The sequence below is a fragment of the Stegostoma tigrinum genome, chromosome 17 (genome assembly GCF_030684315.1).
Source record: "Stegostoma tigrinum isolate sSteTig4 chromosome 17, sSteTig4.hap1, whole genome shotgun sequence".
In the NCBI taxonomy this organism is placed as follows: Eukaryota; Metazoa; Chordata; class Chondrichthyes; order Orectolobiformes; family Stegostomatidae; genus Stegostoma; species Stegostoma tigrinum.
The window spans coordinates 15146640-15169600 of NC_081370.1; the positions used below are offsets into that span (position 1 = coordinate 15146640).

The 22961-nt window shown below is 45.2% G+C and overlaps 1 protein-coding gene across 2 annotated transcripts in view; it reads right to left on the reverse strand.

Moving 5' to 3' along the window:
• Nucleotides 1-633: 633 nt before the first annotated feature.
• cd82b (CD82 molecule b) overlaps nt 634-22961 on the reverse strand; it is a 62188-nt gene continuing 39860 nt past the window's right edge. Inside the window, exons 5-9 of one of the 2 annotated variants that reach the window (XM_048545604.2) lie at nt 18752-18826; nt 15676-15798; nt 13343-13495; nt 11586-11669; nt 634-1202 (exon numbers count right to left, since the gene is read on the reverse strand). In XM_048545604.2, coding sequence (XP_048401561.1) covers nt 1125-1202; nt 11586-11669; nt 13343-13495; nt 15676-15798; nt 18752-18826 — 513 coding nt within the window. In that variant the 3' untranslated portion in view covers nt 634-1124. The other variant, XM_048545605.2, reaches the window with a different exon arrangement.

A 22961-nucleotide genomic window follows, 5' to 3' on the forward strand; every position in this document is an offset into this window, starting at 1 on the left:
TTTCATAAACAACTATTCGACGACAATGGTCTGCTTTTGTCCTTCAGTCAGCTATAAATCCACACTGTCCGTCTTATTCCATAACAACTTTAATCAATGACTATGACACCTAACCAAATGTCTTTTGGAAGTCCATGTACATTTTATCAAGCATATTATCCTCAATAATCCTCACTCAAATACTCAAACAAGTTAGTTAGTGTAAATGTTCTTAACAAAATTGTGTTGTTTTCTCTTAAGAAATCTCTTAGAGGCATTAATGCAGATTAGTTACCACCTAGATTAATCTGACTGGTCTATCATTTCTAGGTTTATCTTTGCCCATCTTTTTGAAAAAGGGTTTAAAATTGATCCTGTCTGTTGTATGATTATGGTAAATGCAGCCATAATTTCCAATTTCCCTTCCCTCCTTGGTTCATCTTACCTGGAGCTGGAGACTTACCAATGCTCCATGCAGCTTGCCTTTCATTGTCGCCATTGAATATTTTGAACACTCTGCTCTACATAATGAAGTTCACAACCATGTTAGGAATTACTGGTTTATAAAATAAATAAGTATTCTCCTAGACAATAAAGCAGCAACATTGAATTCTAATTTATCCATTATTCATCAAAAAGAGCAAAACATAGCACTTTCACTTTTGAAAAATATTTACTAAGGTTGGAAGATCAGAACTGACCTACAGTTTTGGTATAGTTTCAACGTAACAATACAAAATACTTTTTTTTCAACACATTTTCTCTCTGAATGGAGACTGAAGCAGTTTTATATCACACTAGATATATTCCAAACGTACGTTCCATTACCTAGCCCCAGCTTTCTCATACAGACTCTTAACAAAACCCTGGGATAATAATCATTTGCATGCTCACATCATGATGACAATAGCTCCTGAAGAAGATGCCATGCTAAAAAGTTCTGCAAAATAGAAAATGTATCTTGACAGAATATATACTGATCAACAGTTTAGAACTAAAGTGCTGAGGTTTATAAGGCAAAGTTGGCAAGCAGTAAAGCAAATACATGAGTTCAGCAAATCCATTGGATTATGACTGGTCACTGATGCATCCAACACACATCAGGATGTGCCATTGGCGTGAGGACAGAGAGCAGCTCAGATATGTCAGTACCTAGGGACTTTGCGATAATCTTCTTGCTCCACATTCTTGCACAGATACATTGACAGGATCAATCCAAGCAACTGTAAATATAGAAAATAGATCCTTCAGATACTGAAACAGTCCCCTTCCGTATGCAGCAAGACCTGTTCAACAATCAGGGTTGATAAGTGACAAGTAACATTTGCCCTACACATCTCCAACAAGAGAGATTCTAACCATCTCCCTTTGCACATTCAATGGCATTATCATCACTGAATCCCCCACTCTCAACCTTCTGGGGGTTACCATTGACCAGAAACTCAACTGGACTCACCCCATATAAACACAGTGGCTATAAAAGAGCTAGTCAGAAGCTAGGAATACTGCAACAAATAATTCACCTCCTGACTCCCCAAAGCCTATCCACCATCTACAATGCACAAATTAGGAATATGATGGAATACCCCCCCCCCCCCCCCGCTTTGCCTGGATGAGTGCAGCCCCCAGCAACACTCAAGAAGCTTCACACCATCCAGGACAAAGCAGCCCACTTGATTGGTGCCATATCTATGAGCATCCACTCCCTCTAGCACAGACCCTCAGTATTGGCAGTGTGTACTATCTGCAAGGTGCACAGCAGAAATTCACCAAAGATCCTCAGACAGCACCTTCCAAACCCACAACCACTTCCATCTGGAAGGACAACGGCAGCAGATACACGGGAACACCACCACTTGCTAGTTCCCCTCCAAGCCAGTCACCATCCTGACAAGAAATATATCCCCATTCCTTCACTGTCACCATGTCAAAATCTTGGAATTCCCTCCCTAAGGGTGTTGTGGGTGTCTCTACTGCCCAGAACTGTGGTGTTTGAAGAAGGCCACTCACTGTCACCTTCTCAAGGATAACTAGGGTTAGGTAAGGAATACCTAGCACAGCTGGTAATGCTCTCATCCCATAAACAAATAATGAATGAAGTTAATGGACAGCAATAACCATGAGGTTTTCGGGGAATGGGGACTTGCCAAGCTAAGATACAACAGCTCAGTTTGCAGTGTGGAAAACCAATAAGGAAGACAGTGAAATCACCCAGTCTTAAAATAAAAAAAACAGATTAGACTTTTAGCAAGAGGTGAGCAGAGATGGGGAAAAGTGGAATGGTGTTAGCGAAGCAGGATTTAGTGGATGCACTATGGGTGAAGTCAGGAGGTGCTGTACAGTTCAGATGTGAAACTGAGGTGGTGAACAGACTGGTTGCATGTCAGGTAGTTGCCAAGGAGTCTGATGGGTACAGTAGTTAGGGAGCAGAGCTTGGAGCTGGACCTGTGTACAGTGGCTTCAGTCTTCCCAATGTTTACCTGGAGGCAATTTCAGCTTGTCCAGAGTCCGACGTGGGATAAGCAATCTGATAATCTAGTAACTATGGAGGAGATGACAGCATTGAAGATGAGTGGGTTATACCAGTCAATATATGAAAAGAAACACGGGGCTTTCAGGCAATAGCACTGATGACAACACTGCATGGTCTCAATGATCTGGACAGCCTGAATGTGGAGACAACCTCAATATGCTGTTCATGCAATCCCAGTGCACTGTAAACTGTCTCTATATGATTTACTGCCTACCATTATCTGAGTGAAATAGGGATAGGCTTAGACTAATCAAGGTCTGCAGGTAGTAACAGTGCCCCAGAATGGATACAGCAACATTCAGCCTGACACCAAGCTGTTGTACAACATTAGACAGAGGATCTTGATCGGCGCAGGCTTGGAGGGCCGAAGGGCCTGTTCCTGTGCTGTAGGTTTCTTTGTTTCTTTGTTTATTAGAGTCAAGCAGAAGTTGACTCATCCAGTGCATATGTGCTCTCACCAGGATGTCTCTCAGAAAGATGACTGACCTTGCGGGGATTTGGAAACCTGACCAAGTATTTTCTTATGAGCTGGGCTGTCAGCTCCAGGCTTCTGGCATCAAAGCTGAAACAAGAAATGTAGCAAGGAACACTGCACCAAGCCAGAGACAGGATCGTCAGACAGATGAAGTGACATCTGATGCAGTGTCGGTTCAGTCTGCTAGCTCACGCAGGCACCAGGATGCGTATAGCACAGCAACACAGTGTCTGTTTTGGTGAGGGAGGACAGAGATAAGCAAAGGTTACAACTTACTGAGCCTGACCTGCAGTTGTAATATGGATGGAGGTGGTTTTTCACTGCAAGTGAGAGCGGCTGCTTAATGGCAATAAGGCAGGGAGGGAAAGACAGGCATACAGTTTCTACTGGATTGGGTTTGATACTGAAGCCACGGCAAGGGCAAAATGACAGATACTTCATGTACCTGAATGGTGATGGCATCCAGAAACTAACAAGGGCCAGTGTCAGAGTGTTCAATTCCCTGAAGGAAGGCCAGGTTGCTGAGGAGTAGAGGATTGTAAGTGACTGTGGGAGACCTGTGCTCAGAGTGAGGGCCAGGACAGCAAGTATTTCTAAAGGTCAGTCTCAGCTGGTTGACTGGCTGCCTTCAGCTGGGCCAACATCACACTTTTTACTTCACTCAGAAACTGAACAAAATCCTGTTCTTGTTAAAGTTCAGCTGGGTTTACAATAAACAGATTTTTATTTTAAATTGAGGGCTTGCACTTTATCCTGGATATCAACCAGTCAGGGGAAAATCATGTTTTCAGGAGAGTTATTGAACTGTCACTTTTGTGGTAACTCTGGGATTCGAGAGGGTTGATCCTCAGTGAGACATGGGGCAGCCTAAATGCTACAAACTGGACACCACACTTTGAGGATTTTTCTCAGTGTTAAATGGTAACAACTTGATATTTTTCCAAACTCTAGAAAATCTTGTCATTGGCTCCTTAATGCTACAATGAAAATTCATTAATGGCAATTCAAGTTGAGACAGTTGTCTGTGAACACACACTGACGCACACAGACACACACTTTGATGATGGCCACATTGGAGCTTGCACAGTCTGTGTGAAACATGATATGTGCCTTTTGGAATATCTTGTATCTAGTAACAGATTGCAGCATTGTCCACTGACTAATGTCAGATTCCCTGGCCTGTGGGACCCTCTTTCCCTCTGCTCAGGAATAGTGCAATCACTTTGCCCATTTGTAACCTGATGGGCCAGCTCCAGATTCTGGACAATGTTGAAACCTGTGTCTGCACAGAGAGTAGATGTGCCTGAGGATGGAGGTCATAAGTCCTGAGGGTTTGTTGGCTTTTATAGCCTGTTGCTTCTCCAGTTCTTTTCTCTGCTGATTTTGAACGTTTGTAGTTTTCTAACTCTTATTCCAGGATTTGGATGTTTCAGGTGAGATAGAGAGGGATACACTGATTAGAGAGAATATCCCAGCTATACTGAGGGTGGACACCACGGAGGGCACATGCACTGAGGTCATATGGGTAGAGCTCAGGAACAGGAAAGGTGCAATCATTTTGATGGGATTGTACTAGAGGCTTTCCATTAGCTAGCGGGTGATAGAGTAACAGGTATGTGAATAGATTATGGAAAAATGTGAAAACAAAAAGTTTGTTATGGTGGGAGATTTTAACTTCCTCCATATTAATAGGGGCATGTTTAGTACCAGAGGCTTAATCGGGGCAGTGGGTTCAGGATGGTTATTTGAAACAATAGTTCAACCAGGAAGGGCCGCACTAGAGCAGGTATTGGGGAAGAAGCCTGGCCATGTGATCACCGTTTTAGTAGGGGTGCCGTTCAGGAACGGTGACCATAATTCTTATGGCTAAGGATAAGAGTAGTTGTCAGGTGTAACTACTAAATTGGGGAAGGCTAACTACAACAATTCTAGGCAGGATTTGGACTACGTAGATGAGACAGCTGGTTAAGGGTAAATCCATATTTGATATTGTGGGCATCTTTTAAAGGCCAGTTTATGAGACTTCAGGACCAGCTTGGTCCTGTGAAAAGGACAAGGATGACAAGATTTGGGAACCTTAGATGACAAGAGAAATTGACAGCTTAAATCAAAAAGAGAAAGCAGACATACGTATGGTTTAGGAAACTGTAGACAGACAATAGCCCTCAAAGATTACAAAGATAGTAGAAAAGGACTCAGACAAGGTATTAGGAGGCTAAGAGAGGCCATGGAATGTTTTTGACAAACAGTATTAAGGAAAATCCAAGAGATTTTATACATAAATAATGAGCAAGAGGGTAGTCAGGGTAAGGGTAGGTCCACTCAAGGACAAAGAAGGCAATTTATGAGTGGAGCCAGAGGAAGTGGGAGAGGTGGTTAATGAATACTTTGCATCGATATGCACACAGGCAAAGGACATGGTGGATGGAGAGGCTTGAGATGGGCTATGTTAATATTCTAAGTCATGTCAACATAAAAACAGGGGATGTTTTAAAAAGCATAAGGTCAACAAGTAGGTTGCAGGAACAGCAACTCATATTCCGCTTGAGAAACCTGCGGCCCAATGGAATCAATGTGGATTTCACCAGCTTCAAAATCTCCCTTACCCCCACTGCATCCCAAAACCAGCCCAGCTCATCCCCGCCTGCCTAACCTGTTCTTCCTCTCACCTATCCCCTCCTCCCATCTCAAGCCACACCTCTATCTTCTACCTACTAATCTCATCCTACCCCCTTGACCTGTCTGTCCTCCCTGGGCTGCCCTATCGCAGTCCCTACCTCCCCACCCATACTCTCCTCTGCACCTATCTTCTCCTCTATCTTCAGTCCGCCTCCCCCTCTCTCCCTTATTTATTTCAGAATCTGCTCCCCATCCCCCTTTTCTGATGAAGGGTCTAGGCCCAAAATGTCAGCTTTTGTGCTCCTAAGATGCTGCTTGGCCTGTTGTGTTCATCCAGCCCCGCACTTTGTTATCCAAGTTTTCAAGACCTGATGGGATCTATCCCAGAATGCTGAGGGAGGTAGGTGAGGAAATTGCTGGGCCTTGTACAAAATATTTGTATCCTGTTTAGTTATAGGAAAGATCCCAGAGGACTGCCAAGTAGCTAATGTTGTTTCTTTGTTTAGGAAGGGCAATGGGAATAATCTGGGAAATTACAGCCCAGTGAGCCCTATGTCAGTGGCTGGAAATTATTGGACAAGATTCTCAGAGATAGGATATACTTACAGTTGGAAAAGTATGGGCTTATTAGTGATAGGCCACATCGTTCTGTGCAAGAAAGGTTGAGTCTCTCAAACATGTTTGAGTTTCTTGAGGAAGTGACAAAGATGATTGATGAAGGCAGGGCAATAGATGTTGTCTACAGGGACTTTAGGAAGGCCTTTGACATGGCAGGCTGATACAAAAGGCAGAAGTCATATGGGAACACCCATTAGCTAGTAAAGTGGATGCATAACTTTTCTAGCCAAAAAATACAGAGAGTAGTGATGGAAGGATGTTCTATGATCAGTAGTGTTTCACAGTGTTCAGTGTTGGGACCCTTGTTGCCTGTAATATGTATAAGTAATTTGGAGGACAATATAGTTTACTATTTAATTACTAAATTTGTGGAAAACACAAATATTGGGAGAGGTGTGGACAGTGAGGAGGATTACCAAATGTTGCATGTTTTAGAAGGTATTAGCTATGAAGAGAGATTGAACAAACTTGTTCTGTTTTCACTTGAATGTTGAAGGATGAGGGGCGACCTGACGGAATTTTATAAAGTTATGACAGGCATGGATAGAAAGGATAATTCAGTCTTTTTACCCAGGGTGAAAATGTCAATTATAAGGGACGTGGATGGACGGTAAAATGGGCTAAGTTTAAAAGATGTGAGAGACATTTGTTTTTTTTTACATAGAGGGTGGAAAGTACATGGAACACGCTGCCAGATGAGGTGGTGGAGGTAGCTACAACATAATGTTTAAGAGGCAACAAAAACAGAAGTTGCTGGAAAAGCTCAGCAGATCTGGCAGCAGCTGTGAAGAGAAATCAGAGTTAATATTTCAGGTCCAGTGACTCTTCCTCAGAACTGATGGCAGCTAGGAAAATGCCAGTTTATATGCAGAATATAGGGAGGGGTGTGGCGGTAAGGAGTAAATGGTAGGTGTGGATAGAATCCGAAGACAAAGAAGAACAGTTGGACAAAGGAGTTGATAACAATCTGGTTAGGAGGGTGAATAGCTGTTAGTGGCGACTGTCAGTGGCTAACAATAGGTAGTGGGTAATGGCTGGCTATGTGATAACAAAGCATGGTGTATGGGGTAAGAGACTACACATGGGAGAATTCTCAATGAAGAAATCATGTGCACGTAAAAGGCCAGAGGGAGGGTCCAGGTGCAGGGAGATTGTTGATTGTTTAAGAAGCATCTTGACATAAGGATTAAGGATAGGATTCTTGGCAGCGTGGAGGAACAGAGGGATCTTGGTGTGCAGATACATAGATCCCTTAAAATGGCCACCCAAGTGGACAGGGTTGTTAAGAAAGCGTATGGTGTTTTGGCTTTCATTAACAGGGGGATTGAGTTTAAGAGTCGTGAGATCTTGTTGCAGCTCTATAAAACTTTGGTTAGACCGCACTTGGAATACTGCGTCCAGTTCTGGGCGCCCTATTATAGGAAAGATGTGGATGCTTTGGAGAGGGTTCAGAGGAGGTTTACCAGGATGCTGCCTGGACTGGAGGGCTTATCTTATGAAGAGAGGTTGACTGAGCTCGGTCTCTTTTCATTGGAGAAAAGGAGGAGGAGAGGAGACCTAATTGAGGTATACAAGATAATGAGAGGCATAGATAGAGTTGATAGCCAGAGACTATTTCCCAGGGCAGAAATGGCTAGCACGAGGGGTCATAGTTTTAAGCTGGTTGGTGGAAAGTATCGAGGGGATGTCAGAGGCAGGTTCTTTACGCAGAGAGTTGTGAGAGCATGGAATGCGTTGCCAGCAGCAGTTGTGGAAGCAAGGTCATTGGGGTCATTTAAGAGACTGCTGGACATGTATATGGTCACAGAAATTTGAGGGTGCATACATGAGGATCAATGGTCGGCACAACATTGTGGGCTGAAGGGCCTGTTCTGTGCTGTACTGTTCTATGTTCTATGTTCTATATATGAATAGACAGGGAACACAGATATATAGACAGCAAAAACTTTTTAAGTTTAGAAAGGCATCATGCGTCAGTGCAGTCTTGGTGGGCTAAAGTGCCTGTTCCTGTGTAGTACTGTTCTTTGTACTGTCACTTTCATTGCCCTGTATTCCTGGCATGAAACTTGTGCCTTTGATTGTGAAGGTGAACAAACAATGTTTGAACAGTGCATTTAATATTCCCTCATTCACCAAAACAATTTCTCCAAGCGGCTTGGCTTCGATGAAACCAATATTTACTTTAGCTACTCTCCTCTTTTTAGGATACAGGTTAAAGATCTCATAGTCTGCTCTATAGTCTTGGCTAATTTGTTCTTCGTATATCATTGCATCAACTTTTTGAATGCCCATTGCTAGTTTCCTAAAAAAAACCTCCCAATGTTCAGACTTGCTACTATTCTTTGCAACATTATTAAGTTTCCTACATTTTAACTTATTTTATGGGGTGGGAAGGTGACTGGCTGGGCCAGTATTTATTACCCATTCTTAACTGTCCTAGAAAAGATGGTGGTGAGCTACTGCCTTGAACCACTGAAGTTCTTGGAGTTTAAGAATACCCATAATGCTGTTAGCGAGGGAATTCCAGGATTTTGACCCAGCGACAGTGAAGGAACAGTGATATATTTCCTAGTGAGGATGGTGAGTGGCTTAGAGGGAGACATGAAGGTGATGGAGTTACCATATATCTGCTGCCCTCGTTCTTCAAGGTAGAAGTAGTCATGGGTTTGGAAGGTGCTGTCTGAGGATCTTTGGTGAATTTATGAAGTGTATCTTATAGATAGTACACACTGCTGCTACTGAGTGTCAGTGTTGGAGGGTGTGGATGCTTGTGGATGTAGTGCCAATCGAGCACACTATTTTATCCTGGATGGTGTCAAGCTTCTTGAGTGTTGTTGAAGCTGCACCCATCCAGGCAAGTGGGGAGTATTGCATCACACTCCTGACTTGTGCCTTGTAGATGGTGGACAGACTCCAGTATTCCTAGCTTCAGACCCTGCTCTTGTAGCCACTGCATTTATGTGGCAAATCCAGTTGAGTTTATGGTCAAAAGGTAGCCCCCAGGATGTTGATAGTGGGGGATTGAATGAAGGTAACCTCACTGAATGTTAAGGGGCAGTAGTTAGATTGTCTCTTATTGGAGATGATCACTGTTTGGCATTTGTGTGGCACAAATGTTACTGCCTAATGTTAGCCCAAGCCTGAATGTTGCCCAGATCTTTTTGTATTTGAACACTGACTGTTTCAGTATCCAAGGAGTTACTGAGGAGAGATGGCATTCTGTCTTTTGGCTCTCCTGCATATGTTTGAATGAATGAGACCAGTAAAAGATATCTAGAGTGCCTGATCTGGGTTATAGATTCAAGTGTATAAAAATTTTAGCGAATTCTCAATTCGTACTATGCTATTGGCTTTGTTTAAGTTTAAGATTCTCAGCTACGGTTGAAGTATGTCACATTCACATTGAACATGGATCTTAGCTGTATTATGATCACTATTTCCCAGCTGAACTTTTATTTTGAGATTGCTCATGAATCCTACCCCATTACACAATACAAGATCTAACATACCTTTATCCCTACTTGGTTCTGGAACATATCACTTCAACCAAACAGTCTCAAAAAAATTTTACAAACTTCTCCTCCAGGTCACTGTTGATAGGTCTAGCCGATATGAAGCTTAAAATCCTGCCTCTTCTCCATTGAGATTGAACATGAAATTATTGGAGAGTGTCCAACTTTTACAAGGGCAGGTTCCAAAACAACTCATCCATGTTTTCTGACAATTGCTAATCCTTATCTCTACCCAAGTTGATTCTATTTTCTGAGGCAGAAGCCTTCCTCTCTAGTTTCCTAGCTAATCCTTTACCATTAGGGTTACCCCTTGTCTCCTGTTCTCTTTGTTTTAAAGTTGTGTATCCTGGAATATGTATAACCCAACCTTGATCATCTTGCAAACATATCTCTATGACAATGATTAGATTGAAACTACTGCCTGAGGGAGTGGTGAAGGCAGCATTAATGACAATTATAGAACAAAATTGGGCAACTATCTAAAGGACAAATTGCTGGAGGGCTATTTGGAAAGGTGAGGTAATAAGATGAGTTGAATAGTTCAGAAAAAACTGGCAGTGGAAAAGACAGCAGGCAGATACAGTATATTTGGGATGTATGAACTTGTAGATCCTGCCAAACAGGCTGATCTTGGACAGTACATTATAAATTAAAATCGCAGCACAAACTAAAACAAATTCATAAGCAAACCAACTACTGGGAACAAAAAAAAAGTCACAGGATAAAAGTGAGGAACATCTCTAGTTTATTGGGAGTTGGGGAGGGAGCTAACAGGCTAAACTAGGGGCTCAGAACAGTGACTGTACTCTCAGTGACACTGAAACAGGTATCAGGCAAGGGAGGAAGGTGGCTGTACTGTATCCCAGGTGGAAAAGCTGTTCCATAATACCGGAGTTCACCAGGAATTACTGCAGGATGAGCCTTTCATTCCCAGTGGATGAGGGAAACAAATCCTGAAACAGGAAGTTGAGCCTGACTCTCTGTGTCAGAACTACTCTCATAGACAGACATTACTCACTACAGACTTAACCAGCACAAGCCCTGAGGGATGGTTAAAACATTCCTTGCATTTCGTCCATCAACAAAATCCTGGCATTCCCTCCCTGGCAACATCGTGGGTCTACCTACAGTGACATGGACAGCAGGTTCAACAAGGCAGCTCACCACCACCTTCTCATGGCTAGCTCAGGATGGGCAATAAATGCTGACCCAGCCAGCAATGTCCCTGTTCCATGAATCATTGTAAAACAAAATCGAGGACACTGTTTGAAAGCTGGAAGCTGTGTGATTGGCAGCACTTCAAAGTGACACAGTTATAAAAAGCAGATGGCTGTAAATCAGGACGAGCGAGGCCGGGGACAAGCATCAGGAATTAATTCTCTGCTGAAAGAGCTGACTACAATCACAAAAAATAAAATCGGCAGCTTCTGTCTTAACATCCATTTAACCAGATGTGGGAGAGGCGGGGGGTGGGGGCAAAGAGAGAGGCAAGTTAAGGGGGGAAGAGAGAAGTGGGGCAGTAAGAGAGGGGGGAAGGCCGAAGGGAGCGGGCAAACAGATGTGTAGACAGAAGGAAGGAAGGAAGGGCAGGATGGAGTGGGGAGGTGGTGAGGAGGAAGAGGGAATGGGATGGGGCTGAAGGAGGGAGAGATGGAGTGGGACAGAGGGGAGAGAGGTGGGGGAAGAGACAGACAGAGACAGAGAGAGTGAGTGTGTGTGTGTGTGTGAGAGAGGCAGAGAGGATGGGGGTAGGGTAAAAGGTGTGGGAGGAAGGGAGGGGTAGGTGGTGGGGAAAAGGGAGGGATTATTTGGAGAGGTTTACAAGTAGCAGTACCGAATGTGGACCTACCTCCGTCACAGCTACTCCAATGCACACGCCTAGGATAATGCCAATATTCTGATGAAGCCAATCCTCAACATTAGACATGCAGCCCTTCATTAAACAAAACAAGAAATAGTCACACAATATTTATCAAAACCCTCTCACTGCCCAGTACATAAACCTCACTGATGTGAGTACTCTGTCACAATGACATCCACTATTTCCAACACAATATAACACGAACAGATTACATGATAGTGCCAGGAATATGGTTCGGAGTGGCCAGGGTGTCCACAAAAACTTGGAAAGCGCATATTGCAAAGGTGAGGTGGAAACTTGGCTTTTCGAAGCATCACTCCATCTCCATTAGCTGTAAAAACCTTGTACGAGGTACTCTCTCTGTTGTTGTATGTGGTACAGATCTGGCCCACTTCCCAAACCTGCTCCGTTGCAGTGACCCGAAACATCTTCCACTTTATCAGGAACTCTAAGACGGACTGTGTCCACGGGAAACCATGTGGAAAGCTCTGGATTAGGAAGGAATGTACCTAGCGCCATCCTCAACCTGCTAGCCATCTTTGTGTGCAGCTGCATCAAGCTGCGCGTCGACCTTTGGTACACAAACGCTAAGTGTCACTATGTACTGAGGTTCTAACTGTCTCAGGTGTTGTGAAGGATGGGACTGCCCTCACTGCCGCTGAATGCTCCAAGTAGTTGGCCTGTTCCATATCACCTGTCGTTCATCGAGAATTTTGCAAAGAAAAACACCATTGACCACTAGTCCATCAGGAAATGGTCAGCACACACCATCCTCGAGACCCTGAGGAAAGAGGAGGGTAGATCTTGTCACATGGTTCCCTGAGCAAACTGTCAAAAGTCATTTGGTAGAACGCCTTATCACCAGAACTTTCTAACTAGCACCATTGTTTTGCTGGTGGTGAGAAAGGCACCACCTGTGAGATCCTTAATGTATGCCTAGTCAGTCTGCACCACCGAACATTGCCCTCAAAGCATTTGTAGGGGTGATGAGACTGTCACACATCTTCTTCTGGAATGTGCCTTTGCAAAGGAAATCTGGAGGAAAATGCTGTGATTTGTGTCAAGATTCATCCTAAGCAGCTCCTTGCATGGCTTTGTGTCGTACAATCTGTTCCCTGGGACGCACACCGAGATAAACATCGGCTGTGCCTGGAGACACATCAACTCGGTGAAAGACATCCTTTGATCCGTGTGAAACTTATTGGTCTTCCAGAACAAAGAGTTGACCCCAACTGAGTGGTGTAGACTGGCACACCCAAGATCCAGGACTACATGCTGAGGGATGCACTAAAGCTTGGGCAGTTGCTGCCAAGACACAGTAGGGAAAGACCATTGTCTGAGGTCTTCCCGCTGAATGGAAATTGAGGTCCATTCAGTTATCGACCCTCTCAGTGCCTCAAAGATACATTAATATTAGTATTGTATATGTAAGAGAGGTTTTTGGTTTTGTTTTACAACTGCACGAAATGCCAAATTTCAATGTTTGTTTGTTCTTCCTGTGTAAAGACTGTACAGAACTGCTTCAGTAAATGCATTTGTACATGAAGATTTTTTATGAATAAAGCATATTTTGCAATTAAAAAAGCACACTGCTCTCCCACAGATACACCCCATTATTATCTCGATCACACATGGACAGAAAAATCACTGCCCCCACCCCCCCCACCAAACCAGGTAATTAACCCCAATCACAAGAGGCCTGCGCTTTTGTGGAATTCTGATATTGAAGCCGTCAGCATACTCACCTTTTGGTGCAGAAAGTTGTCTCCCTGACAGAATCCGGTCTCATGTCTTGTTCTGTTTTGGTAACAGGAACATGGAAACAGTGTCACTGAGATGTTCCGGATGATTCTATTTTCCGTCCAGTTTGAAGGACTCATCCAACCACAACAATTCAGCTGGAACAGTGAAAATATTTCTCAGAAAATTCTGAAAACTCCGCAGACAAATCGAGCATTACACTAAGCATAGGCAACAGGCAAACTAACAGTTAACAGGTAACCCTATACACCTGCATTCCGCATGCAGATGGCCTCAAGGCCCTCCGCTTCTTCCTGTCCCGCAGGCCCGACCAGTCCCCCTCCACCGACACCCTCATCCGCCTAGCCGAACTCGTCCTCACCCTCAACAACTTCTCTTTCAATTCCTCCCACTTCCTACAGACTAAGGGGGTGGCCATGGGCACCTGCATGGGCCCCAGCTATGCCTGCCTCTTTGTAGGTTACGTGGAACAGTCTCTCTTCCGCACCTACACAGGCCCCAAACCCCACCTCTTCCTCCGTTACATTGATGACTGTATCGGCGCCGCCTCTTGCTCCCCAGAGGAGCTCGAACAGTTCATCCACTTCACCAACACCTTCTACCCCAACCTTCAGTTCACCTGGGCCATCTCCAGCACATCCCTCACCTTCCTGGATCTCTCAGTCTCCATCTAGGGCAACCAGCTTGTAACTGATGTCCATTTCAAGCCCACCGACTCCCACAGCTACCTAGAATACACCTCCTCCCACCCACCCTCCTGCAAAAATTCCATCCCCTATTCCCAATTCCTCCGCCTCCGCCGCATCTGCTCCCACGATGAGGCATTCCACTCCCACACATCCCACATGTCCAAGTTCTTCAAGGACCGCAGCTTTCCCCCCACAGTGGTCGAGAATGCCCTTGACCACGTCTCCTGCATTTCCCGCAACACATCCTTCACACCCCGCCCCGCCACAACCGCCCAAAGAGGATCCCCTCGTTCTCACACACCACCCCACCAACCTCCGGATACAACGCATCATCCTCCGAAACTTCCACCATCTACAATCCGACCCCACCACCCAAGACATTTTTCCATCCCCACCCCTGTCTGCTTTCTGGAGAGACCACTCTCACCGTGACTCCCTTGTTCGCTCCACACTGCCCTCCAACCCCACCACACCCGGCACCTTCCCCTGCAACCGCAGGAAATGCTACACTTGCCCCCACACCTCCTCCCTCACCCCTATCCCAGGCCCCAAGATGACTTTCCACATTAAGCAGAGGTTCACCTGCACATCTGCCAATGTGGTATACTGCATCCACTGTACCCGGTGTGGCTTCCTCTACATTGGGGAAACCAAGCGGAGGCTTGGGGACCACTTTGCAGAACACCTCCGTTCGGTTCGCAATAAACAACTGCACCTCCCAGTCGCAAACCATTTCAACTCCCCCTCCCATTCTTTAGATGACATGTCCATCATGGGCCTCCTGCAGTGCCACAATGATGCCACCCGAAGGTTGCAGGAACAGCAAGTCATATTCCGCTTGGGAACCCTGCAGCCCAATGGTATCAATGTGGACTTCACCAGCTTCAAAATCTCCCCTTCCCCCACCGCATCCCAAAACCAGCCCAGTTCGTCCCCTCCCCCCACTGCACCACACAACCAGCCCAGCTCTTCCCCTCCACCCACTGCATCCCAAAACCAGTCCAACCTGTCTCTGCTTCCCTAACCTGTTCTTCCTCTCACCCGTCCCTTCCTCCCACCCCAAGCCGCACCTCCATCTCCTACCTACTAACCTCATCCCACCTCCTTGACCTGTCCGTCTTCCCTGGACTGACCTATCCCCTCCCTACCTCCCCACCTATACTCTCCTCTCCACCTATCTTCTTTTCTCTCCATCTTCGGTCCGCCTCCCCCTCTCTCCCTATTTATTCCAGAACCCTCACCCCATCCCCCTCTCTGATGAAGGGTCTAGGCCCGAAAAGTCAGCTTTTGTGCTCCTGAGATGCTGCTGGGCCTGCTGTGTTCATCCAGCCTCACATTTTATTATCTTGGATTCTCCAGCATCTGCAGTTCCCATTATCACAGTTAGCAGGTAACTAACAGGATTTTCTGAAGAATGGTCTAGGCCCAAAACATCGGCCTTCCTGCTCCTCTGATGCTGCTTGGCCTGCTGTGTTCATCCAGCTCTACACCTTGTTAACTAACAGGTAGCCAGTCGGAGTAACAACACACAGAGGTGAACACAGTAATTGCACACCTCCCTGCAAAGATGCTCTCAGTCTCAGTTTGCAATGTGCCACCCTCCCACCGGTTTCTCGCAGCACACTCACTTTCTCCTGGATGTAGTCCCATGTTTTCCCAAAATTCTCATTTGAGGATTCCTCTGTATTCTCCATGTTTGGGTCATAGGTAACAATCACATGATGGATGATGTCAGATATCTCTGATTTTAGCTGTAAAATAAACATGACACTTCATTGAAACCTGACACAACTCGGAGGGACAACATCATAAATGGGCCATTTGTGATTGCTCATTCCCTATGCAGGTCTCACATACCACACAGGCCTCATGTTCCTCACAGGCCCCACATTCTGTATATGAGCCTGCAGGGACACCATTCTGTTGCCATCGCTTAGTCTCAGTCCCTACCAGGCCTGATACACCTGAAGTGGTTGTACTGCCTGCATAGCTATCATTTCCAACAAAGGCATCAGTTCCACCTCAGACATCAGTCCATACGCTGGTCCCGGTCCACATGCTGGTTACAGTTTTGAATCCCATGATGGAGCGCAGATTGTGACACAGTGTACTGCTTGGGGTTTGGGTGTAAGGAAGTCTCGTGAATAGCAGAGGAAGATGCTCCTTTCCACTTCCACGTCAAGTAGCATGAGAGGGGACAGACAGCCCGCACGGCATATATTCTGAGAGAAAGAAAAAGGTGGCAGCTCAAGGTCTAGCCTTAGTGATTGATTGGTGAGCATTTTGCTCACAATGTTCCTGGGCTTTAAGAGCGATTAATAATTTAAGTTTTTATAGTATCAGTGGAGTTTCATAGCAGTAATAAATAGTATCCATAATAGTAGAGTTTTGATATTGTAGTTTTTTAACAAGATTTGGAGGCAGTTCAATAGAGTCACAATGGAAGACGTTTAACAAAATAGTTAATAATTTGCACCAACAATTTATCTTGGTGAAGAAGATGGGATTTTAGAAAAGGAAGCATCATCATCTGCAGCTAAATAAGCAAGTTAACAGAGACACTGTACAAATTTGCAAAGATTGGTGACACAGTCTGTCCAGTCCTCGACTTGAGAACCAGTAAAGAATGACTATAAAGATAATAAAGACACAGAGCACAGCATGACAGAAAGTCAGCTAGCAACATGAAATCAGGCCATAAAAGCTTCTGAATGGAAAAAGAGTGACTTGGAGTCGGAGGACAACTTATGAAACTTCCGTTTAATTATCAGTCAAGAGGTGATAGGGAGGACAAATTTACAACAGTCATCATCACTGGGGTGAAGGCACATGGTAAACATGGGGCCTAAAGGTTGACAATCCCCAGAACCAGGTGAACTGCAACTGAGAGTCTCATGGTAAATGGCATTACAGAGACTAGATGCAATGGTTAGATGCTTCCAAAATTCCTTACATTCTGCAGTACATCAGCAGCTTGGAAAATTGCAAATGTAACCCCTTTATTTAAAAGACAAGGAGGGGGTGAGCAAAAAGCAAAAAGCTACAGGCCTGTCGCAGAGGAGTTGTCTGATAGAAAAACCTAGAGTACACTGTTGTGGAAATTCTACCAGAAATTTATAAAACCACAATGTCATTGGGTCAGGTCAACAAAGCTGTATGAAAGGGAAATCATGGTTAACTTATTTATTTGAGATTTCTTTAAGAAAGTAACATTCACTGTGGATACAGGGGAACCTAGAGATGGGATGAATTTGGATTTTCAAAATGCAACCGGTCAAAGGTTCCCACACAAGGTAAGTATTCCTGGCGTGGGGCTGATCCAACCATATTGAGAAAGGCCTGGTTTGTTCACATGAAGCACATAGCAGGGATAACTGTGTTGGTTTCAGGTTTGTGATTGGTAACTAGTGCACTACCAAGAGGGATCAGCGCCCGGCCCTTAGCTATTTACGATCTTTATTAATGATTTCAGTGACAGGAATGAGCATATGGGAGCTCTGTTTAGCAATGATATCAAGTTAGGGGGTAAGAGAGTCATGAGGGGGTAAACAGCCTGTAAATGGATACTGACGGGTTAAAGGATAGGCAAAAGATCTGTCAGGTGGATCCAACAAAAGCGTTGGCAAAGATGGAGAGAGATTACAGAACCCAGTGATATAGACGGATGTGGGTCTCTTGGTCTATGAATCATAAAATGTTAACATGCAGGTACAGATCAGGGAGAGGCCCCACTCTCACCACAGGCTTCTCGCGGTGTACAGGCCTCTTGGTATACACTGAGCATATAGGCCACAAAAGAATGACAGCAGAATAGCCAATGGCTGGAGTGGCCTGTGAAAAGAGTTTGCTGCAAAGGTAGTTGAGGAACCATGGCAGATGTTTAAGAAACTGGTTGATGACCCACTACAAAGTCAGATGGAGGGTGATTTGTGAGGAGGAAGCAGAGATGACATAGTGTGGTTTCAGCACGATGAGTGAGTGGGCAGATACATGACAGATGCAGTTTAATGTAGATAAATGTGAAGTTATCCAAAAACAGGAAGGTAGATTAATATCTAAATGGTGATAGATATGAAAATGGACCAAAACCAGTCGCTGAAGGAGAGCATGCAGGTGCAGTAGGCAGTAAAGGCAGCAAATGGTGCACTGGCCTTCATAGTAAGAGGATTCAGGTACAATTATAGAGGGCCATGAGGACAGATTGATTGATCAGGATTATATTCGCTGGGCTTCAAAAAAATGCTGGGGGGGGATTCTCAGAGAAACCTTTAAAATTCTCACAGAACTGGATAGAGGAGATGCAGGAAGGATATTCTTAATGGCCAGACTGTCTAGAATAAAGGGTCAGTCTAAGGATATCGGGCAGACGCTTTAAGACAGAGATCAGAGCAGTCGAGGCAAAACCACTGAATGGTTTTAAGGAAGAGGTAAAGAAGTTAAAGGGTATGGGGGGTCTATAGAACCCATTCCCCACATACCCCCAATCACCCCAGCCACAATATCTCTCCCATTGTACAGTGCCTTTATTCACTCCCACTCTATCAAAGCCCTATGACTTTTGAGGTTCTCTCTCTCTTTGAAACACACTCTCGTTCCCAGCTGTGCACTCCCTCCCTCTCTGCACCATCAGCCTGTTATTCACATTGTTATTCACATTGTTGCCAGCAGCAGAGAGCTGCAAGTGCAGCTGAAAGTCTGACTCACCGCGTCCCTCTGGAAGTAGATCAGAATCCCAGCCGTAATCTGAGCGATCAGGATCAGCAGTAAGCAGGTGAAATACTGAAAAACAAAGCACATTCATTCCAATCCAATCCCTCAGCACACTGTGGAAGAGCAGTTTCTCCACACACTCATGGGCCTATGGGCTAGTCAGGAGGGGTTTTCTTGTGTGTGTGTATCTGCGTGAGCACATGTCCATGAGTGCGCGTGTTTGAGTCTATATATACCTGCGGGTGTGCACGTCTGCATATGTGGGCGTGTGCATGCGTATGTGTGTCAGCATATTCACGTGAGCACATGTCTGTCAGAGTGCGCGCGCCTCCATGTAGATGTATTTGGGTGTGTATAGAACATAGAACAGTACAGCACAGAGCAGGCCCTTCAGCCCACAATGTTGTGCCGACAAACACATGCACGAGTGCATGTGTGCCTGTGTACATGGGAGTATGCGTGCGCATGTGTCCATGTGGGCGGTGTCCACTGGAGTGTGTATGTTTCCATATACGTGAGAGTGGGCGCAGGCACATGTATGTGTCAGTGAGTGCACATGTATACATGTATGCACATGCATGCGTGTTTGTGTGAGGTGTGTGCACTTGCAAGTGTGCTTGGATATGTGCACGTACATATGTGTATTGTGTATGTATGTCTTTGTATCTGCAGGAGTGCCTGCTTGTGTGCGTACAAAGTATGAATGTACATGTATGCATGTTCTTTGCTGAAAGTGTACAATATTGTTATTATTTTAGAACTCAAAAAGTAAAGCTGAATTCAATGGGTTTATGGTTTTCAATGTGTGAAATTGTCTTTTTAAGGTTTAGAAACTCATTATTATCACAAATTTCTTGCTCATCATGGCAGGTAAACTATATGATCTGAGAATCGAGTTGGTGAAATGATTGCTGAGATACTTATTAAGTTGAGATTTTGTGATCCATAGACAGAATGGCCAGAAGCCAGGAGCAGGCTGAGTTTAGGCTAAACAATCCACCCCAGTACATGTTCTGCTTAGCAGCAAAGTAACTGGAAAAGATCCTATGCTTTATCTTAGAACTCGCTGGTGTGCGAGCAGCAGCGGAGGTAAGGTGAACCCGGAAGACTGCAGCTAAGGTAAGGCAGTTTTTTAAAATTACTTACCGGTAGCGGGCAGCGATGTTTTCTCTTTCACAGAAGGAGCGGGAGCAGCGGAGGAAGTGACGAGGACCAGAGGGGCAGCCAGGAAGGAAAGCAGTGACCATATATATCAGCAAGGCAGCTAAACCCGAGACTCTACAACTGTAGTGTCTCCCAGCCGCCCTCCTCCTCTAACCTAGTTAATAAGGTAAGGTTCATTCTAAACTTTTTCTATTGAATATAAGTTTGTTGTTAATTTTATAGCAACTTGAATTAAGCTTTCTACTTTAGTACTGAGTGGGTGTTCAGATAAGTGGGGTATGGATGCTAGGGCGGTTGCTTGCTCCTCCTGCAGAATGTGGCAGGTGGGAGACATGGCACACGTCTCCGCTGGCTACATCTGCGGGAAGTGCACCCAACTCCAGCTCCTTGAAAACCGTGTTAGGGAAATGGAGCTGGAGCTGGATGAACTACAGATCATTCGGGAGGCAGAGGGGGTAACTGAGAGGAGTTACCAGGAGTTGGTCACTCCTAAGGCTCAGGACAAGGATAGATGGGTTACAGTTAGCGGGAGGAAAGGGGACAGACAGACAATGCAGAGATCCCCTGTGGGTATTCCCCTCAGCAATAAGTATACCGTTTTGGATACTGCTGGGGGGGATGACCTACCAGAGGAAAGCCATAGTAGTCAGTTCTCTGGCACTGAGCCTGGCACTGTGGCAAAGAAGGGAAGGGGGCAGAATAGAAAAGTACTCGTGGTAGGGACTCGATAGTTAGGGGAATCGACAGGAGATTTTGTGGTCAGGATCGGTATTCCCGGAATGTATGTTGCCTCCATGGTGCCAGGGTCCGAGACGTCTCCGATCAGGTGTATAAGGTTCTAAAAGGGGAGGGCGAACAGCCAGAAATCGTGTTACATATTGGCACTAATGATATAGCCAGAAAAAGGATTGAGGATATAAAAGGTGATTTCAGGGAGTTAGGATGGAAGCTGCAAAGCAGGACGAACAGAGTAGTGTTCTCTAGTTTACTACTGGTGCCACGAGATAGCGAGGTGAGGAACAGGGAGCAGGCACAGCTTAACACGTGGCTGCGCAGCTGGTGTAGGAGGGAGGGCTTCAGATATGTAGATAATTGGGATGCCTTCTGGGGAAGGTGGGACCTGTACAAGAAGGACGGGTTGCATCTGAACTGGAAGGGGACCAATGTCCTGGGTGGAAGGTTTGCTCGAGTAGTTCGAGAGGGTTTAAACTAGTATGGCAGGGGGGTGGGAACCTGAGCTGTATACCGGAGGTGAGAGTTGATGCAGGTGAGGCAATAGCAAGAGGTAGACCAGCTAGTGGGAAGGATTTTCCTGGGAAGGAACCAAGGGATCAGTTAAAGTGTGTTTGCTTTAACGCAAGGAGTATCAGGAATAAAAGTGATGAACTTAGACCATGGATCAGTACCTGGTGCTATGATGTTGTGGCCATAACAGAGACATGGGTTTCTCAGGGGCAGGAATGGTTGCTGGATGTTCCAGGGTTTAGAGCATTTAAAAAGAACAGGGAGGGGGGAAAAAGAGGAGGGGGTGTAGCACTACTAATCAGAGAGGGTATCACAGCTACAGAAGCTTCCATTCTCGAGGAAGATCTGCCTACCTAGTCAGTATGGGTGGAAATTAGGAACAGCAAGGGAGTAGTCACCTCGTTAGGGGCTTACTACAGGCCCCCCCCCCCCCCCCCAATAGCAGCAGGGAGATTGAAGAAAGCATAGGTCGGCAGATTTTGGAAAAGTGTGGACGTAGTAGGGTTGTTTAATGGGTGACTTTAAATTTCCCAATATTGATTGGAACCTCCTTTGAGCCGAAGACTTGAATGGAGTTGTTTTTGTAAGGTGTGTTCAGCAGGGTTTCCTAACTCAGTACGTTGACAGGCCGACGAGAGGAGAAGCCATTCTAGACTTGGTGCTCGGAAACGAGCCGGGGCAGGTATCAGATCTTGTCGTGGGAGAGCATTTTGGTGATAGTGACCATAACTGCCTCACATTCTACATAGCTGTGGAGAAGGAGAGGATTAGGCAAAATGGGAGGATATTTAATTGGGGAAGAGGAAAGTATGATGCGATTAGACATGAGATAGGAAGCATGGACTGGAAGCAATTGTTCCATGGTAAAGGCACTATAGACATGTGGAGAATGTTTAAGGAACAGTTGTTGCGAGTGATGAATAAATATGTCACTCTGAGATAGGCAAGAAGGGGTAAGATAAAGGAACCTTGAATGACGAGAGCGGTGGAGCTTCTCGTCAAAAGGAAGAAGGTAGCTTACATAAGGTGGAGGAAGCTAGGGTCAAGCTCAGCTCTAGAGGATTACAGGCAGGCGAGGAATGAGCTCAAAAATGGTCTGAGGAGAGCCAAGAGGGGGCACGAGAAAGGCTTGGGCAGAACAGATTAGGGCGAACCACAAAGGCATTTTACACTTATGTGAGGAATAAGAGAATGGTCAAAGAAAGAGTAGGGCCGATCAGGGATAGCATAGGGAACTTGTGTGTGTAGTCTGAGGAGGTAGGGGAAGCCCTAAATGAGTTTTTTGCTTCTGTCTTTACGAAAGAAACCAACTTTGTAGTGAATGAAACCTTTGAAGAGCAGGTGTGCATGCTGGAATGGATAGAGATAGAGGAAGCTGATGTGCTGAAAATTTTGTCAAACATTAAGATTGACAAGTCACCAGGCCCGGACCAGATTTGTCCTCGGCTGCTTTGGGAAACGAGAAATGCAATTGCTTCGCCACTTGAGAAGATCTTTGCATCCTCGCTCTCCACTGGAGTCATACCTGAGGACTGGAGAGAGGCAAATGTAATTCCTCTCTTCAAGAAAGGAAATAGGGAAATCCCCGGCAATTACAGACCAGTAAGTCTCACGTCTGTCGTCTGCAAGGTGTTAGAAAGGATTCTGAGGGATAGGATTTATGACCATCTGGAAGAGCATGGCTTGATTAAATGCAGTCAACACGGCTTTGTGAGGGGCAGGTCATGCCTCACAAACCTTATCAAGTTCTTTGAGGATGTGACTAGAAAAGTTGATGAGGGTCGAGCTGTGGATG